The sequence below is a fragment of the Perca flavescens genome, chromosome 4 (genome assembly GCF_004354835.1).
Source record: "Perca flavescens isolate YP-PL-M2 chromosome 4, PFLA_1.0, whole genome shotgun sequence".
Taxonomy (NCBI): domain Eukaryota; kingdom Metazoa; phylum Chordata; class Actinopteri; order Perciformes; family Percidae; genus Perca; species Perca flavescens.
The window spans coordinates 32,008,299-32,027,999 of record NC_041334.1 but is presented as its reverse complement, the minus strand read 5'-3'; the positions used below and the strand labels follow the sequence as shown (position 1 = coordinate 32,027,999).

The 19,701-nt window shown below is 39.1% G+C and overlaps 2 protein-coding genes across 7 annotated transcripts; both read left to right on the top strand.

The window, feature by feature from the left end:
- Positions 1-129: 129 nt before the first annotated feature.
- tmem128 (transmembrane protein 128) lies at positions 130-9,668 on the top strand. 6 transcript variants are annotated; one of them, XR_003692393.1, is made up of 6 exons: positions 1,771-1,971; positions 3,105-3,237; positions 3,523-3,684; positions 7,428-7,536; positions 8,993-9,080; positions 9,576-9,668. XR_003692393.1 is itself a non-coding variant. In XM_028575826.1 (5 exons), exons 1-4 carry the CDS (start codon positions 145-147, stop codon positions 7,525-7,527), a joined length of 483 nt encoding a protein of 160 aa, XP_028431627.1. In that variant the 5' UTR covers positions 130-144; the 3' UTR covers positions 7,528-7,536; positions 8,993-9,374. The 6 variants fall into 6 exon arrangements, 4 of the variants coding, with proteins under 4 accessions (XP_028431627.1, XP_028431626.1, XP_028431625.1 ...); XM_028575826.1 differs by lacking the exons at positions 1,771-1,971; positions 9,576-9,668 and adding an exon at positions 130-232 and having other exon boundaries at positions 8,993-9,374; XR_003692394.1 differs by lacking the exon at positions 7,428-7,536.
- A 2,848-nt stretch (positions 9,669-12,516) lies between these two features.
- On the top strand, positions 12,517-18,878 carry otop1 (otopetrin 1). The gene is made up of 6 exons (XM_028576396.1): positions 12,517-13,216; positions 13,446-13,582; positions 13,904-13,962; positions 14,140-14,270; positions 15,664-16,571; positions 17,411-18,878. Exons 1-6 carry the CDS (start codon positions 12,847-12,849, stop codon positions 17,579-17,581), a joined length of 1,776 nt encoding a protein of 591 aa, XP_028432197.1. The 5' UTR covers positions 12,517-12,846; the 3' UTR covers positions 17,582-18,878.
- The last annotated feature ends 823 nt before the right edge of the window (positions 18,879-19,701 follow it).

Genomic DNA, 19,701 nt, shown 5'->3' with positions numbered 1-19,701 from the left:
AGACGGCTGCTCTGTTCCACATTCCAAGCCCACACTAAGGCTGGGAAACGGCATCTTATCTGTGAGATTGGATGTTGGAGTGGGGGAAGGGAAACAAGAGAGGTGCACCTGAGGTGAATTTGACTCTCACACGGGACGAAGCTAATGCACATTCCTCGGCACCCCGAACGAGGTTCACTTGGCCAGGGACACAGAAGCTCCATAGAAGCAAGACGCTTGGTGTCAGCCTCAGGTGAAGTTTTAATGCTGTCTGATTTTCCACCGCTAGAATGAGCAGCCCCTTTACCCTGTACGCATACAGAGAGAGAGAGAGAGACACACACACACACACACACACACACACACACACACACACACACACACACACACACACACACACACACACACACACACACACACACACACACACACACACACACACACACACACACACAGGAGGAGCTACAGGAGGAAATCTGCCCAGCTTTATGAAGCCCTGCTAATCCCAGCAGGTTTAACACTGATGCTCATTCATCACACTGCTTACCTGTAATTGTATATTGCATACTTTGGGAATTAGTCAAGCTCTTACTCAAGTTTGCTAGTATTAAAAAAAAAAAAAAAAAAAAAAAACGTGTGTTCTGGTCCACACTGGGACTCAATATTGCTTAACTCTTTTGTTTTAATCCAGACTCCATGGATACTTTAGGAAAAAAGCTAAACTATGCCTGTCTTTACTGTTGCAGAGAAATCTGAGATCATTTTATTTCTGCCATTTGATATTGCAGGATTAACCGTGTGGCCATATCTTTTGTATGGGGCAGTTTCATCCCTGAACTTTGGTCTCAGTTGCTGTCAGCGATCTGAACAATGTACATTTTTTACCTTGGGTACTGAAGTGAGAACGTCACTTCTGAAAGAAGAAATAAATTTGAGTTTAACATTATACCTTTTTAGTGATTTGAGATGTATTGCATTAATGCATTAAACTGCATTAGTTGGATGTCCCTAATAAACTGGGATCGGGATGCAGAGTGACTGTGAATTCACCTTTCTTCACTGCACGTGCCCCTCCATGCCAGGTTGAACGTAATCTGCAGTGTCAGATTCTTGCCCGCGCTATGTAAAATTATACATTCAAGATAAATGTTGGAATACAGCCAGCTGTGTTGTATGAGGAGGAATGGGAGCAAATCCCCTGTCAGACTTTTTCATTCAAAAATCTTTAGTTACCCCTTGGGGGTATGTTTTATTTCCAGCCCGGTGGTCCAGTTTGTTTGATGCTTCTTGTGTCAAGATGGTCTTTGTGGAGGATGTACAAAATGTATCTCAAGTGATTGCAACAAACGTTTTTTGTATTAGAGTACAGATAATTAATGAACAAAATGAACAATAATATTCAAAGGTTTAAATTAGCAATCACTGTTCGTATACTCTAAATGTAATGATTACAGTGTAATGCTTTACAAGTTCTAAGCATGTTTTCTATTCTCAAGGTACCTTATACTGTGTACGTTTATTTATTTTCATAGATAACAAGGGAGGGGGGGAGAATGCATTAAAGGATTAAATAAAAAGTAAAGGATAAAAATTATGTTTAAAATGCACCAGAAGTAAAGCCTTTTAAAGCCCTAATACTCGGGTTACTTAACTTTACTTCTTATAAATGTCTGAGGTATATTATTAGTTTGTGATGCGTATTTATCGACTTTATGTGTGTTATTTCCTATGGTTATTTCCAGTAAAACAAAACTACAGCTGTCGCTTTCGAGTGCGTCATAAAAAGCGACTCTGTCTAACAGGAAGTACCTTCTAATCACTTGTGTTATCCTTCTTATATAACTGTCTATGGTGTTAGCCTTAGAGGTGTGTAACTTAAATTTAGCATCAACATGCTTAACGACAGTGAGTTAGCAACGTTGCGGAATAGATTTAAGAGAGATGCGGAGTTTCTTATGCAGACAACGACAAATGGTGACGAAGATGAAAAAAGTAAGCTTCAGAACTGTTAGCCAACTTTAACTAGCTAGTTTTCTGACAGAGCTAATGTTAACCGTTAATAACTGAAGGAAACTCTAACGTTATTAATACAGTGGTAACATTATATAAATCCTGTTCGGGCACTTACACCTGGTGTCAAATAGCCACATCTTGCTGGCTAACCTGAGAACGTTGTTGTGAGAAAAGGAGCTACATTTTATGGTTAAATCTGTTGAATGGCCAGTTTGTATTACACTTGCTAGATAGTTAAACAGCTCGGAATTTCCTTTCACAAAACTAACGTAATAGCAGAAAGATATATGCTATTTGGGATTGCAACATGTTCAGTCTAAGGGAGGTTTTATGGTGGACAATTGTCCAACTTTGAGGCCGTCACTGGCAGAAATCCAGCAATTCTTGATTGTTTTGACTGTGAGCAAACGCTGTTCCAGCTCAGCAACATAATACAGGGAAGCTACTCCTACACTGTCCTCAAACTAAGGGACATATCTTTGCCAGTGTAATCTAATAACTGTAATATAAGTAACAGATAAAACATTTGTACAAAACATTTTGTACTTTTTTATTCATAGCTGCTTTTATTGGAATGTACATACCTGTCTGTTGTAGGCCAACTACTTGTTTAGGGCATGGAGTTCATTATGAACTCTGGCCAGAGTAGACCAGCATGCTGAAGCACTTCAGCAGCCAACAGGCTCTGATATGTTTAATCAACCAGTAAATTATAGAGATTAATACCTCTCTGAGAAGTAAGATTATCTCAAAGAAAGCTATCCGTTTCCCCTTTAAAGCTCCTCAACCCTGAAAGTTTGGGATTTAGCACATTCTGTTAAGGCAAGACGCATCTTATATTTGCAAAATTCTATACCATACTGTAACCCTTTCAGTAGGCTATCTCTTAGTATTTCATTTTCTTTGTCATTCGGTGTTAGTGTTCCCATTTCTACTTGATGGTGAAATGCTTTAAGACTGTAGCCAAACCTTTTGTGGGCATGTGAATTGTTAAGTAATAATTAAGTGTAATTTGCTATGAATCAATTTGTTATAATCTGTACTTTGATACTGTACTCATGGAGTAAAGCTTGCTTTTAAGTAGACTTTTTTTTTTAAACTTTACTTTTCAGGTCAGGAGGAAAAAGATGCTAAACCTCTCCCTCGCATTAACAGACACTCCATTTTCTGGATCGTGGCATCTATGGGCGTGACTTACTATGTGGATTTTCTCCGCAACATAATTGAGAACAATGATATCAAAAGGTCAGTCACGAAGAACACTACAATAAGAAACATAATACTAAACTTGGCCTTGGTGTCTGAAAGCATTTATTGTCACGACTGGTTATTGTTTAAGGAAAACATAAAAAAAAATCTTTTCAGTGAAATCACTGGTATATGATACCAATGAACCCTCAGTTACTGATACCACTGGGAAACCTTTTGTGGTGTTGTAAACAATACTATCTTTTGTATATAAATAGCTTTAATAACCTAACCTATTTCCTTCAGGTATTAAAAAAAGTCCCTTCTTTTAACTTTTTCTAGTTGGTGGTTCAATGTGGGTCTGATGCTCCTTGGGATCTGCCTGTCTCTGGCCATGTTTTGCATTGTGTACCTGGAGTGGTTCAAAGGCATCCAGCACTACGAGCAAGAGTACCCTGCCATTCCTCCCATCACCACTGCAGCCTTTATTGCTGCATCTTGCAGGTAAAACGGCAACAGATACAATCCAGGACATTCTTTCAGACACCCTGTACGTGCCTCTCCTGTTTAAATGAGCAATTTCTAATGCTTTGGGCACATAATGAGAGGTGAAACAATATTAGCTCATTGAACATATATGTTGTCCAAATAGTAACCCATAATAGTAACCAAAATGACCGTAGAATGGACAAACTGTTTGCCGTGGTCATTTGACCACTTCAAGAGAAATTGGCGATTGTTGTTCTGGTGACAATACACGTCAGTGGGGCCCTAAAGTGTGTCTCACACGCTAGTTTGAGAACTCTGTTTTGGTCTATCATTTAATGAATATATTTGATGACTTATCAATAGAAATATAAAGCAATTAAATCCAGCAATCTTCAATTAATTGACCTAATTAAATGAAATTTACCTAGCTCAAACCATAAAAAACAGGCTCAGAGCAAAAGTACACCAAAGTATGTGGGCAGCCAAAGATTTTAGTGTATTTCTGGATTGTGGACAAATGTGCTATAAGACCAATACTCTGTGCTCATTCATGCTGGACAGGTAGCTGACATTTGCTGATGTTGATTCTGTTGTTTTGGTAATACTAGAAACCCATTGTTAAAGCCCTATTCGCATGGGATTAGTACTACCTGGGGACCTCTAGTAATTTGTAATAATTATGGAGGTTGTCTGTGACCTTACAGTGTGTCTCAAACCGCGCACTTCGACTAACAGGAAGTACATTTTGTACACTATGTACTGGCATGCAGAGTGCGTAAATTTGGACAGGGGAGTGTTGTCTCAAATCACGCACAGCCGTTATGCACTTACTGGAAATGACAATCGCAACATTTCATCCCTTCTTTTTTTGTGAAATTGGGAATTTCACGCGAGCAGAGCATTCCCGCCACCTATCGTTGTTCGGGAAAAATACATTCCTGCTTCTTTCTTGACATTTCATTAAAGATGAATATGATTTTAATTGTTGCTTGCATTTGCCCCGTTTCACGTGAGGATAAGAAGATTGCAACAACGCCGTTGTGTTGTCCGCCTCCTATTAGAAGAAAACATACCAGTATGTTGATATTCTTTTTTGTTGTTGCTCCCTGTTTAATGTTTTTAATTATGTATATTTTATGTTTCTGCTTAAAAAGTGAGTAATGTATAACTGTTCAATTGCGTACTTGTAATTCTCAACGGTTTTATGAGAAACATCTTGTGGCCCATAGACTGTTGCTGTGAAGCATTACTCTTACAATTTACCTAATAGACAAACCATCTAAACTTATAATTTTCTGTTTCTAGCTAGAATGAGCATTTTATTAAGGCTCACAACATCATATGTACACCCTTTAGATACATATACACACCACTGTGTAATAGTAAATTCCTGTAACGTTACTCCTGCAAAGTGGATATATATATATATATATATATATATATATATATATATATATATATATAAGCTATTATTTTAAGTCACAATTTTCTGTGTTCTAAATGGTCTTCATACAGTGAGAATAAAAGCATGAAGAATTTCTAAATCCCATGAGGTCAACTGGTAATACTAGTCGTGTGCAAATAAGTCTTTTGTTGGAGACTGTACAGATTGTGCTCACTCTTCTCCTATACAATATTGAACACACCTGTGGGTGTGCACAGACTTTAATATTTTAAACCCGCTTAAGAAATATATAATAACCTTTACTTATGCTCTTATTTACTTATCCCATGTAATTGTCCCGCACGAAACAAAGACGTAGGGGGTTATTTCTAAATCAAGTGAGTTTCTGGTAGTCCAGTCATTTTATGAAAAAAGGTAGGACAAATTGCAACAGAAGCAAACTCAACTGATTTTGTATCCTCAATATGTCCTGAGTAAGGGAAAAAAACCTGAAGAATACCATAAGGGGAAAGTTTCTAAAAAGACCCAAATATAGCCTATTCATTCTTTTTCTCACGTGAATACGGTAAAAATATTAACCTTTAGATATCACCATGAAAATTACTGAGTTGATTACTTACATCAAGACAAAAAAAGTTTTTTTAAATTGTTTGTTAACAGGGGCAAACTGTGCATAATCTAATTACTCTTTAATGTGTTATGTGATGTTTTATGTAACGCACTTTGTATTGCTCTGTTGCTGAAATGTGCTATACAAATAAAGCTGCCTTGCCTTGCCTACCCATGTGCTAATTTGTGTGAATACCACAACAGATCTAAACATTGGGTATAGCCAGGTGAAAATGTATTGTTGAATCTTGTAGACATATAACCGTAAAAGACTTAATGTTAAGGTCTGAATGGAACACATTTAGGCTACTAGCCTCAACTTTGAGGTGGCAGTAGCTCAGTCAGACGGGAGATGGGTTGGGAACCGGAGGGTTGCTGGTTCAAGTCCCCATACTTTGGAGAGGGGCCAGTGGGCACTGTCAAGGTGCTCATAAGCAAGGCACCGAACCCCCAACTGCTCGGGGCGCCTTTCCATGAGCAGCTTCCCTCACTCTGACATCTCTCCATCAGTGCATGTATAGGTGCTGAGCATGTGTGTGTAATTCAGGCCTGTGTGTAATAACAACAGAGTGAAAACGTTGCAGGATTAATAAAGTATTAATTAATTAATTACCCATCTACCCAGAAATTGAGTTTGTGCAGCTCACCAATAATAGTCGTACACACATCCAGATGTTCCCAATAAATTGTAGTTGATCACCAGGTATGTTTTTATTAATGTAGGTTGAATAATCCATGTAGGAGACACAAAAGGAAATCTTTCTTACCTGAGTGTACCTTAGTGACAGTTGATTGACAGTTGAGCGGACCTTGAATGAATGACTTTCTGCCCCTAATGGTGACATTTGTTTGCCTCTGTAGTCTTTTACTGTTATATGTCAACAAGATTCTACAATACATTTTCACCTGGCTATATCCAATGTTTAGATATGTTGTGATATTTATACAAATTAGCGCATACGTTATTATGCACCGTTTGCTCATGTTACCAAAATTTAAAAAAAATGTTTTTGTTTGTCTTAATGTAAGTTATCAACTCAAAATTTTCATGGTGATATTTAAAGGTTAAAATGTTTAGCATATTCACAAGAGAAAAAGAATGAATAGGTGTATGAATAGGCTATATTTGGGTCTTTTTCGAAACTTTCCCCTAATGGGATTCTTCAAAGCTTTTTTTCTCCCTTGCTCAGGACATACTGAGGATACAAAATGAGTTGAGTTTGCTTCTGTTGCAATTTGCCTAGGTTGACCCCCATTTTGGCTTAAAAAGACTGGACTATAGGGGTCCCGGACCCCCTGTTGAAGATCCCTGCATTAATGTGTAATGCCGGTTATTTGATCTCTGACATCTCAAGTTTCAACAGTTACCTAAATTGAGTGGGCACTTAGCTTCCTTTGTCCTGTGATTAGCTAATCCACCTTGTTTAAATAATGATTCAATGTTCATATGAATTTGTGTTGCTTATATGGTTGGTCGGAGCCACTGATTAAATCATGAATGGGAAGCTGCCGAATGCAAAACTTTGGATGTTGCCTAAGGGAGAGCGCTAAGCGCCGAGTCTGCTTCTTTTTGTCAAACTTCACTATCTATTCACAGGCATTGTATAGCCTCACACATTATTCCTCTGCAGCAGCTGTCATGTGTAGGAGACACCTGTGTACAATGAATATTTATGATTTATCAATAATTATATGCTAATTCAAATTGTGCATATTTACAACTGTAATTGTACTTTCCTTGCAGCTTAAACATGGCCCTGTGGCCAGTGTGGTCCTTCTTCACTCCACTCATCCTCTTCACACAGTTCATGGGTGTGGTTATGTTCATCTCTTTGCTTGGATGAATGTGATGGGTGAGGATATAATTATATATATATTTTTAAAGCTCTGTCATTTTGACTTTCCCAAGGTCTTTTTATTAAATTGTGAACATTTTTTGTGGAGTAAAATCTTGTCCTTGAACATAACGTATTTAATACCAAAGTTTTATACTTGAAGAATTTGGGCTTTACGTCATCTTGTCAAACACATTGAGTTTTCTTTGTATAGTTTTCCTCTTTACTTGCATCTATTTCTTAACCCTTGTGTTGACTTTGGGACAAATTGACCCGTTTTCAATTTTTGTTTTATATCAGAGAATATGGTATGTAGAAATAAGCGCTGAAAATGTTTAAAGAAAAATTTAACAATTTAAAACATTGGAAAAAGCAAAATTAAACGGTGAAAAAAGGTGTGGGAAGACAACACAAGGGTTAAACAATGCTCAAATTTAAAGCTGCAACAAAAACTGAAAAAACATAGGCACTCCCAACACCAAAATAAAAACACACACACACACACCAGACTGATCTCATGAAATGGCGTATGCATGACACGCCAATTCGTATGCCATTATTGCCGTGTTATAAAGACGCATACTCACTTTTTAGCGTGTTTATCACCGCCGTTTGGCCTCCATTGACTTACATTACCTTGTAATTGCGTGTGAATTTACGCCGTAGTGAGTAGTATGAAAATAAGCGTACGGAGGTTGGTCGGGGTGGTGGATGGGTAAAACGCAGGACTTTCCCCCAAGCGACCGGGGATCGTAGTGTCACATTTCCTAAACTCAACATAACACGCCACTTGGCTTAAGAAAGTGGCAGTGTATGTTTACTTGACGTCATGATGCCATGTTACACACACACACACACACACACACACACACACACACACACACACACACACACACACACACACACACACCCCTACCTCCTGGTGTTTAGGTAGAAGCCTGCTTCATCACATACATGAAGGCATGCTGTGTTCACTGCATATTATAAAGGTTTACATAAAGAATATACTATTACAATACATAAAACTTATACATGCAGTTCATGCTGTACACAAAAATGACCTGTAACACACTTACTTGGACATATTGTTGTCCCGGTTCCTTGATCCAGACTTTGAAAGGGAATTTGTGCATGGTTTTTGTGCTTACTCTGTATATGAAAACATTTCATTGTCTGCAGTAGTAACCTGTCTTACCTGATTTTCTCAAAAGTTCTATTGCATTGTTGACCACTACCATATTGATAATTGCTCCTTCAAAGAGGCGGCTTGTCCCGCCTCCTGCAGATCTTCTCACCACTTTGTAGAAAACCGAAAGATGACATGAGATTTTTTTTTGTAGAGTGTGACTGGACTTGTTGCATTACACACTTTAACGTCATCATGGTGAAAGTGTTCTGTCTTCCTATCTGCCTCGTTACTCATGCTCCTCTGACCCTGCCATTCTCTCCCCTCTCTGTCTCTCACACCTTCCAGACGTACACCTGCAGCACATTGATCTAGACCCTTCTACGGAAACAACACGGCTATTGTCTGTCTGTATTGATTCTTTTGGTGGGGGCAGGTCAGCATTGTAGGATCACTGCGGTGTGAACTGATTGTTTAACCATCTCCATTTATGATGCGTCACTGTTGTGTTTTCCTTGAGAAACTATCACGTCTGTGTCAAGAAATGTGATGCATTGTGTTTGAGTGTTTGGCAAACAGCACTTAGGAGTGAAATGGATATTTTGAGAATAGCAGCCCTTTTTCACAGCAGACATTTTGGCTTGTTGTAGTAGGAAAAGATGTTCCTTAATAACAGATGTTACTGATAACGTTAACGATGGCTCTGTTCTGTTTAACTGTGTTTGAATGAGCCATGACAGTAAGACACCATTACAAGCACCCGGAAGGAAAGCAGCTGAATGGCATTCAGCCAAAACTAATTTAATTGACACCGATGCTTTTCCTGAAACTGGCCTTTTGTATTTATACGTAGAAAAATGCGTAACTAATATAACTAACTAAATTGTTGAGGAAACCAACAAAGACTTAAAATTTGTTTTTATATTTTCAGAAGCAGTTTGTGGTGAAGAATGCAAAGACTTCTGCTCATATTCTGTAAAAATGTTGTTTTTTTCTTTAATAAACTTTGATAACGAATTTCCTACTTACGAAAAAAATGTTGTCATTGCTTGATAAAGTATATAACCTTGAACAAATAATAAAAAAACTGCAGAGGTATGAGATACAAAGTAAGACCTGAGACTTCAACAAGAACTCGTCCAGAATCTTGGCACAACTTGATACTACTTGACACTTCCAAATTGCTCACCATTTCATTTTCTATATTGCGTATATTATCAACCCTATAATACAGACTGTTATCAATCCAAAACCGTGGTATAGCCTAATTATAATAATACATTTAATGTTGCCAATTACATAATGCTGAGTTTTTCTGATCCTGTCCGAGGGATGTTGATGTAGGTGTGCGTTAAATGTTGAAGCTGTTATTGGTGGCACTGATAGGCATGGGCCTTAACCTTCAGCAAAAATATCACGGTTTCACGTATTGCAATTACAACTTTTTAAGATTAATTATTTTGAAATGCCTGGGAAAAAGAAAAATGTTTCTCTCTATTGAACACAATGTATTTTATTTTTAAATAGTCCACACACTGGCAGAGAGAGGGATCTCTAAACTGCACATTCTGTCCTTGACGACTCATAAACGGCTCATATGAACGGTATGACGGAACATTTTAGCCGTTTTGAAACCGTGACTTTTTCAAACCTCAGTATACCTTGAAACCACCGGACCATGTCTAGGTACTGAGTGACTATACTGTATATTTGTCTTTCTAAGTTTTATCCACTCTCGTTTACACACACGGCAGAAGCAACTCTCAATATAATGTGATCCAAAACAACATTACTCACTGGAGCTGCAGGATTACATTACACCAGTAAAACAAGTTACGCTGTATTTAGAAAAGGTCATTCAGATATAGAAAAAAAGTCTTGCTCAATATTATCTGAACTTTTTAAAAGCCCATTGACTGGATTTTAAAGGCCTGTTTGTCGCTGATTTTTCTAAATTTGATTTATAGAAAACAGAAATGGATATGTTGGAAATTACACATTTTGAAAAGTTATGCTTCTTACATTTTCCCTTTTCAGTCTTACTTTTTTTTCTTCAGTGTGTTGATAGATGTTTCGCATACAGCAGTATACTTAATACCATGGTGGATGAAGTAGTCAGATATTTACTTATAAAGCTAATGATGCTGCCACATAAACATACTAAGCGTACTGCATTTCAAATTTTACTGAAGTCTTTCAAGAAGTAATCCTGCAGCGTGGCTCCTTTTCAGAGTGTCCTACATGTTTTATGTGCTTAGATTATTAATGGCCGGAATTTTTAATCGTGTAGTTGACCGAAGTAGAGCTACATTTGAATGTGTTGTGCTCTTTATTAAATAATATTGCATCATATTTTTTGATTACCGATGTTTATGCCATTTTCAAAGAAACCACTCACCACTGGACGTGCACACCTCAAATTGTAACTCAGCTATAAAGATCACAATGAATCTAAAATCACACTTAGTGATTTGTCCTCGAAGTGCACTCACATTCAACTTCCGATTGATGTTCGGAAGTGCAAACAACAGAGAGCTAATTTAAATACTTCCAGATTAAATCATAACGTTCACACTTAGTCAGTCGCCCATTAAAGGTCCCTGATAACGAATAGATCTTACTCTTTTTCTCTGTGTCGCTCTGATTCTCATTGATCAAGAAATCGATATGTTGTAAAACGGTCGGTATGCAACACAGATATGCTCGCGGGTGGCACGCTCGTATGCGCAATTGCGCGCGGTCTTGTGTGTGTATGCGAATGCTGTAGACTGCAAAATGGTTATCTTCTCCTAAACCTTTTTCAGAAGTTGTTAGGGAGTTAAGACTGAAAATAGAGAACAATTGACTTTAGAGTTGCATCCTTTTTTTTATATATATACACACCTTGACATCCTACATGTATGTGGGAAATTGACATTAATGCGTATAAAAAACTATTTCGGAAATGAATATAAAATCAGGGTTGCTGTTCACATTGACACTTAAAGTTACCATTATTTCTTTTTGCACTTATAAACCACCAAAACCACGAACAATTCCATTGAGGGTATCCATAAAGTATTCTGATTCAAATATGAATGTGACCCTCACCCAACCATCACCCAACCACTTGTTTGTTTTTATAAATGCTTTTTTGAGTCCACGCAGCTTGACTCAGGAGTCTCGTAAAGCAGAATAAACGCTATTGTGAAGCCACTGTGCTGCGTGTACCCATTTCACTAATTAATAGGCGGTATTTAAAAAAATGAGCCTTTTTTAAGTTAATCATTAAAATGCACTGATAATCATTTCTATCCCCTCCTAAATTCACATCGCACTAATCACCTCTGTGAGCAGTCCTATTGTTGTGCTGATTGCGCGTTTCCGCCCAAGCTATTGCACCAGAGGTTACATGATCATATACATAAGAGCTCTCAGTGCTGATGGTCTCTGTGTTCTCCTCCTTGACATTCACTCACAAAAAAGCCCTTGTGAATTTGACCATTGAAATCTGATTCTCCCTTTTTCTTTTTAAAACTTGAAAGCAAAGCCACAAGTGGACAAAAGGATTTGAGGAGGTGGCACTTAGTTTTGAAGCGATGCCATGACAGGTCACTTGGCTCCAGCCAGTAAAAATCGCAGGTTTGTGACATGTCATCTTCCTTTTCATGTCATTCAGGCCTGTACGCTTAATACCCGATAGCCACCCTGAGAGGATTTCAGTAGACTTGGAAAGACTGTGTGCCAGCTGCTCCGAAGGAGGTGGATTTGGGCGAAGCTCATTTTTTTTTCTGCTATAGATAATTCCGTGCTTAGTGTTTTTGCTTGAGGTAGAGAATGGTTGGCACAAGCCCAGTGATTAATCTGAAACATGCTATGGGAGTTTCAAAAGGACGGGGGTCTGGGATCACCAAAGACTGAAACGCAATCTACCATTTTCAATGACTCAGCGAGCGTGTTACACGACCAGATATTTCAGTTTCAGGGTTACAAGATGACAATGGCGTCTATCAAGTCCATCCTCAGCGAGGCTGGACATTGAAACGATGCGTGACCAGTGAGCCGGACCTTGAAGATTGAATGAGCATGTTTGGCACGGTACCTATTCGTCTGAATCCCCACCTTGTAGCAACAGGTTAGGCATCTGGCCTCCCCCAAATGCTCTTATAGCGCGCGGCTTTGACTTTATTCTTCTCTCGGCATAGCGATTTTCCTCTCCCGCCATGGTGGAACACAGTTGCCTAGATAGTCAGTGTCTGAACAAGTACTGTCACAGTTCCTCCTCGTCTTCCAGCTCCGAGCACGACAAAAAGATGTTCGCCAAACTAAAACTAAGTCTGTCAGGGGATTATCCGAGGAAGAACGGAGAGATCCTTAGCGGCCAATACGGGACCAATTTGCTGCTGCTCGGGGTGGCGATGATGCTGGCTATCCAAGGTGACCCCGCTGTCAGGGAAGAGCACTTGTTGGCCTTTGTCACCTGCCTCATGATCCTCCAGCTGATCTGGATGTTGTGGTACATGCTGGTGCGGGACAGACAGAAGAACACGCGGACCGATAAAGATGTCCATGCCACAACATGCTGGATAAGAGGTGAGTTTGTAAGATTACGCGCAAGGTTACAGCAGTGCATGCGTAAAATAGCAAATTGATGTTATGCTTTTCCATGTGTATTGGTGATGACACAGGCCAAAATCCTAATCTTTACCAGAACGAAGGGTTTGTAGTAAAAAAAAAAACATTTTAATTTAAATTGATTTATTTTTCCATGTAGCCAACGTGTGGCAGTAATAACTTGATCTTTATTTCTTTCTCTTGGAAGGTGGTTTGACACTCCTTGCAGTCCTTTCACTGATTATGGACGCTTTCCGAATCGGGTATTATATTGGCTATCAGTCTTGTGTGTCAGCTGTGCTCGGGGTATATCCTGTCATCCACGCAACTCACACAATAACACAGGTACGTTTGCAACCCCACTTTTATTTCAATAAAGTGATACTCTTTCAGCAGTGTGACACTGTATCTTTTTTTCCTGTGCACCACTTAACCAGGTAGGTCTTTTGAATAATGTGCTCTTTGTTTTTGAGGCGAGTACAGAGTTGCTGCAAGAATATAATCCTGTCATTGTCCATGTTATTTGAGTGTAACTGCATAGGACAAAGGGGTAAAGGAATTTAAATAATTTTTAAGTCACTGTTTTCCTGTCTATAAAATATGTTTTAATAAGCTATATATTGACTGTCTTTTTTAATATAAATGTTTTGTGTGTGTTTTGTTTAGGTGCATTTTCTCTGGTTTCACATCAAGGATGTCATCCAGAGCTTTGAAACATTTGAGAGGTATGTGAAATATGGGATATTATAATTTAATACTGTCATGAAACATCTCACCAGCGACTAAAAGTGCAAAATATGAAATCTGCATGCATGCACATCACAGCAACCTGCATCATAACACTGCCGCATGCTGTTAGATGACTACTCATCAGCTTTGTTTTCATCTGTTTGTCTCTTCAGATTTGGTGTAATCCATGCAGTCTTCACCAACCTCCTCCTGTGGTGCAACGGTGTAATGTCAGAGGCTGAGCACTTCTTGAACAACCACAAGAGTAGACTCTTTGCGCTGGGCTATGAAAACCTCACTATAAGTAAGGGCCAAGGGGTTGATTGCTGGCTTGTACCTAGAAGACAAATACAATAGTCCACTTGAGAGCTCCCTTCAATGGATGAAAGGAAAAGGAAGGAGAGGAGGGCTTGTGAGGGGAAGTGAGGTTAGCTGGGCAGCCCAGTGGGTCTTGTTTGTGTCGAACGTCTCTCTATTAGGTTTCAGGAGACACGCAGTGTTGCTAGTGCTGAGGCCCCCTCCCCAACCTTTTCCCCACACTTCAGCCACCACCACCCTCCTTGGCAACCCCCTGCTTGACCTCAGACGGTTTTGTCCCCAGGCTACCTACTCCCAAGGGTGCTGCAATTACAGTAACTGATATATCTAAGCCTAGGGTTGGGGGGTTCGGCTGCTCCTCCTCATATCCGGCTGACTGTGAGGCTGGCTGCACCCTGACTGTTGTTCCCTTTTTAATTAAAGGCTGCAGTACCATAGTGGTGGCCTTCGGGGGGTGAGGGGTGGGAGGGGATGATCTCTAGAGGGCATCAGCATTACCATAGCCTGTTGTGGTGGGGTAATAAGTATAAAAAGTGCATTGTCATAACCATCTAAGACGCTCAGACATTCAGCTAGTAGCTAAGTACAAAATTCCAAATTAAAATCTGTAGAACATGGCGGCTAATGAATATTGACCATCAAGAGGTTAGATAGGAATTTATAATGGAGCTTTGTGCTGCAAAAGATAACTCATAACTTTTGGTTAAATTTATTTAAAAAAAAAAAATACTGGCCTTCAATTTTAAGTTTAATCACAAATCTAAAAGCATTAAAAACAACACCTTGTGAATTACAGATAATTGGACCTTTTCAGGTCAAATAAAACAAGGGGAAAAATCACTTTGTGGTTGAACTGCTCACAACTAGTAGAGGTTGACAAATAGACTTTAGCTTTGTCACAAGCCAAAAAGGTTGGGAAACTCTACCTTAGTGAATAAATATGTGGGTTTCTGATGTTCTGGCAGTTCCAGAACAGACGGTGTATAACTGTGTAAATAAGATTGCACTGGAGCAAAAGGATGTCAACAAATCTAATCTGCAGTTCAAAAGGGTTCTCTTGAAACATTTAAGATTGGGTTGGATTAGAGTAAACATTCAGGAGCATGTTATAATTTTTCCTCTCAAAGCATTCATATTTTGCAGTTTAAAATCTGTTCAAATTATATCACATACAGATGTAAGGCCCCCACAAAATGTTTTCATTCATTCAGCGTGCTCAAAACTGTCTTTTTGTAAAGTGTAGTATATTACTATTTGACATGAAAACAATAAAGTATTGCCATTTTTTAAAATTATTTACTATTTATTTATTACTAGTTTGTATGACAGAATACACATTATTTCTCATGAATTTGCATTTGTTTTTATTTGTTTTGCAGTGCACACAGAGCCAGACTGTAACTGCACCACCAGCACTTGCTCCTTGTTCTCCAGAAGCCTCTTCTATCTCTATCCCTTCAACGTCGAGTACCACATATTTGTCTCTGCCATGCTCTTTGTCATGTGGAAAAACATTGGGCGGACCGTTGACCTTTCTTCAAACAAGAAGAGGCTGGCTACCAAAATTCAGGGCCTGCACGTAGGCCCCATTCTGGGTCTACTTGCACTGGCCGGCACTATCGGGGTCATGGTGGTCTACGTCACCAACATAGAGGAATCCTTCCAAACTCATAATTCAGCCATTTCCATGTTCTACATTTATGGCATTGCCATGCTGGCGTTCATGTGCTGTGCTGGTTCCTTAGGTCTGCTCATATATCGAGTGGACCACATGCCTCCGGACACCTCAAAGAACCCGTCCAGACAGCTGGACACAGAGCTGCTGTGTGGGTCCTCTATTGGCTCCTGGCTCATGTCCTGGTGCAGCATTGTGGCTGTGGTAGGAGCCAACAGCAATCCTCCTTTCCGCTGGACCAACTTGGTCTACTCTCTGCTTGTTGTGCTGGAGAAGTACACCCAGAACCTCTTCATCGTAGAGTCCCTGTATCGCCGGCAAGAGGATGGAGAGAGGGAGGACCCTGAGTTACCAGCTCCTCCGGAAATCTTCTCGGTGACGTCCTCTTTGGCCCCACCGTACAACGGCATCATTAACCAAGCCTACGAGACTCCAGACAGAATCTGTGTCTCCCTGGAGACCGAGGAGGAGGAGAGCAGACAGGTGTACAGATGTCCGCGGAAACCTTCTGAGGTGTCGCTGTCTGTGAGAAACGAAGTAAACCAGCCCCTAAATATAAAGAGCAAAGTCCTGAAAAACATTGCTGTCTTCCTGATAATGTCCAACATTTCGGTAAGCATTTGTACTTGTCAACCTGATAATTGAATTTAGATGAGATGGAATTAGGTTAAAGTAAGTTTCGTTGTGTAAAAACTCTAAATAATGGCGATCAACTATCTTAACAAACTGTATATTATTGTAATAATATATTAACATATTAGAACCAATGTGATTTCCAAATTTCCTGTACCTTTTGTCTTTCAGAAAGTCTTTTAATCAAAGGCAGAAATTACAAATTGTTGTTTTTAAACTGCTCCAATCAATAGTTTTATATCAACAATGTCTCAATTGATGATGTGTAATGTGACAGGTGTCCCTGGTAGTGACAACCCCAACTCTGCCCTTTTCCTCAGCTTCTTTCACCTTATAATTATAGTTTTCACTCACACTGATCTCATTAAAGGTGCAGTAGGTAAGATTTATAAAACTAACTTTCTGTCATATTTGCTGAAACTGTGTTCGATTAGAACTACATGAAGCAGGTAATTAAAAAAAAAAAATCTGTCTCCTCTTGCACCACCTACAGCCTGTAGTGTGTTTTGCAAAAATCCACCGCTCCCCGTTCAGATGCACCAATCAGAGCCGGGGGGGGGGGGGGGTCTAACTGCGTGTCATTCATTCTTCCTTGTGGGGGGGAGGGGCTTAGGAGCTTGTTTTGGGCTTTAGCAGAAAGGGGGGAGGGACTGAGAAGTTGTCGATGTTCACATTTTTTGACTAAGTCTTGGATCTTCGCAATCCTCCCTACAGCACCTTTAACATGGCTGGCCCCCTGGCCAAAGAAATCAATGAATGCAGGTTTAACTAATTTAACTTCTTTCTTTCTAATTGAACCTCTTTCTTTCTTCTTTCAGCTGTGGATCCTTCCTGCCTTTGGCTGCCGGCCACAGTACGACAATGGTTTGGAACAGGACACATTTGGCTACAGCACATGGACCACAATTCTCAATTTCGCCATTCCTTTGAACCTTTTCTACCGCATTCACTCAGTCGCCTCCCTCTTCGAGGTGTTCCGCCGGGTCTGACAGAAAAGCAGATGACTGACAATGCCAGATCCACTAACACGCACAAGAACACTTGTCACCACCGGCTCCCGAGAGTGTCTCACAGCGCAGGTCAGCCTTTCAGGAGGCAGTCTGGGTCACACTCCAACAGACTTGAAAGCAATCCGCAGAGACAAACAAAACGTAGATCCCTCAGTGTTGGGATTACAGAGGAAGACGAAACCTATTAGCCTACGTTCCTTGAATAATGACCTTGTTTACCACAAGGCTTATTAAAAATGGTGATGGAAAGGACTTTTGGTTTCAAGAATTTCAAAAGGGCTCTTTGTACTTTTTGTTCTGTAGTCACATTACAGTAGGTTTTACTCACTGGTTCATCATGTAAAATATATATGATGTATCTGACACACTTATTTTGTACTGTTTGATATTAGTAGCTGAAAGTATATGATAGCCTACTTAAAAAATACTCCAGCTAAGCCACTTAAACACCTGTTAGTATCAAACATTTACGGTGTTCAACAGAGCTGCAAGTGCATTAGTTAACCCGTTGACCCATATTTTAACTGCATGTGAAATGTTCATACTGTATAAGGATATGGTTCTCATTTACTTCTCTTAGTAGTTCAAGTTTATTGTATAAAACCTGAGCTACAAAGATAGTTGACAATCTTAGCACTATATTTTGAATAATCTTTATGAGTTGGACTATAGTTCTCTGGCTCTCTCTGTCATTTAAGGTTCATCAATGTCCTTTTCTATGCTGATTCTCTGTTCTGTCAAGTTAAATAGTAAATTATGTTCAAAATGATGTTACTAGGTAGCACAGTTTTGATTATACTGGGTTATCTTTATCCACAATATAGTGAGAAGTGCTAGGTGAGATAAATCTGTCAAATGTTTCCCTTCTGAATTCATGTATGTATGCACATGTTTAAAACTCTTCAAATCAGGTGGATCTATATTGTTAAAAGTGGAAATCTTGTATCCGAAAAGGATTATTACACCAATATAAAGCAACAGTTGCTGTAATGACAACTGCCACAACTGATCAGAGATTGTATATTTACACCTGAAAGATCAGCAATAAAAACCATCCCATGTCTGTGACATTATTTTTTCTTTTTGATATAAAACACAGAAATACTGGTTATTTGTACTGTACAATTTTATGTCAAATCAATGTATAATTTCTGTCAGTTCTCAACGTGGTGCTATCCACTGTATGTGTTGTTACTATGTGCCAACTTGTGGTAAATATCCTGCAAACTGCAATATTATAATATTTGTAAATACTCTCATGCTGATTAAAGTCATCACTCAGACACGGATACGATTTTGTGAAAATCCAATAAAATGGTGCTCGTATGAAATGATGTGTACTATAGTGATGAATGTATATCTTTTGCTTATATTGAAATAAAGAATATTTTTCTTTTTTTCATATTCAAGACGTGTCGCATCTCCTATGTTATCTGCTCTTCTTCACACTGAGGATGTCTTTGCTCACTGTTCCTATATTGTCATTAAACTTCTAAATAGACAGCAGATGTAGTACACATTTACACCACAAGGTGGCGCCACGTATTTATGTTTTTAAGAGTTTGATGGGACAGTCCAAAAGCTCATGTTCTATAGGCAACGACAGCTTGGATTATTGCGCCATCACATCTTCATAAATGTCCATTTCTTACAGAACAAACATACAAAATGCAGTTCATTTCAGGGGAAAAACAAAAGTAGGCTATACAGAATAATAGTAGGGATTCTCACAAAAAAAAAACGTGACTTAATATTAATTACTATTGGTCCCGTAATTATCTGGAATATAATAATTGACACACAGTATTCTAACTTAATTCATATTGTTCTGTGATTTTATTTATGCAGCAAAGATATTCTACACTAACGGTTCCAGACAGACAGTATACTCTGTGGCGACACTCAGACAAACAGATCCGTATAGGCATCATGCTTTTGGATCTTCCAGCATATTAATTAACTTGCTGTGGTAACATCTGTAGTAACCTAATGTTTGTATGTAAAGAATTAAGCACAATTTGCCTCGTGACATCCAGAGATTATAGGTTACTCCAGAGAGATTTGGCATCGGGCTTCCGGAGATTATTTTGACGTAATGT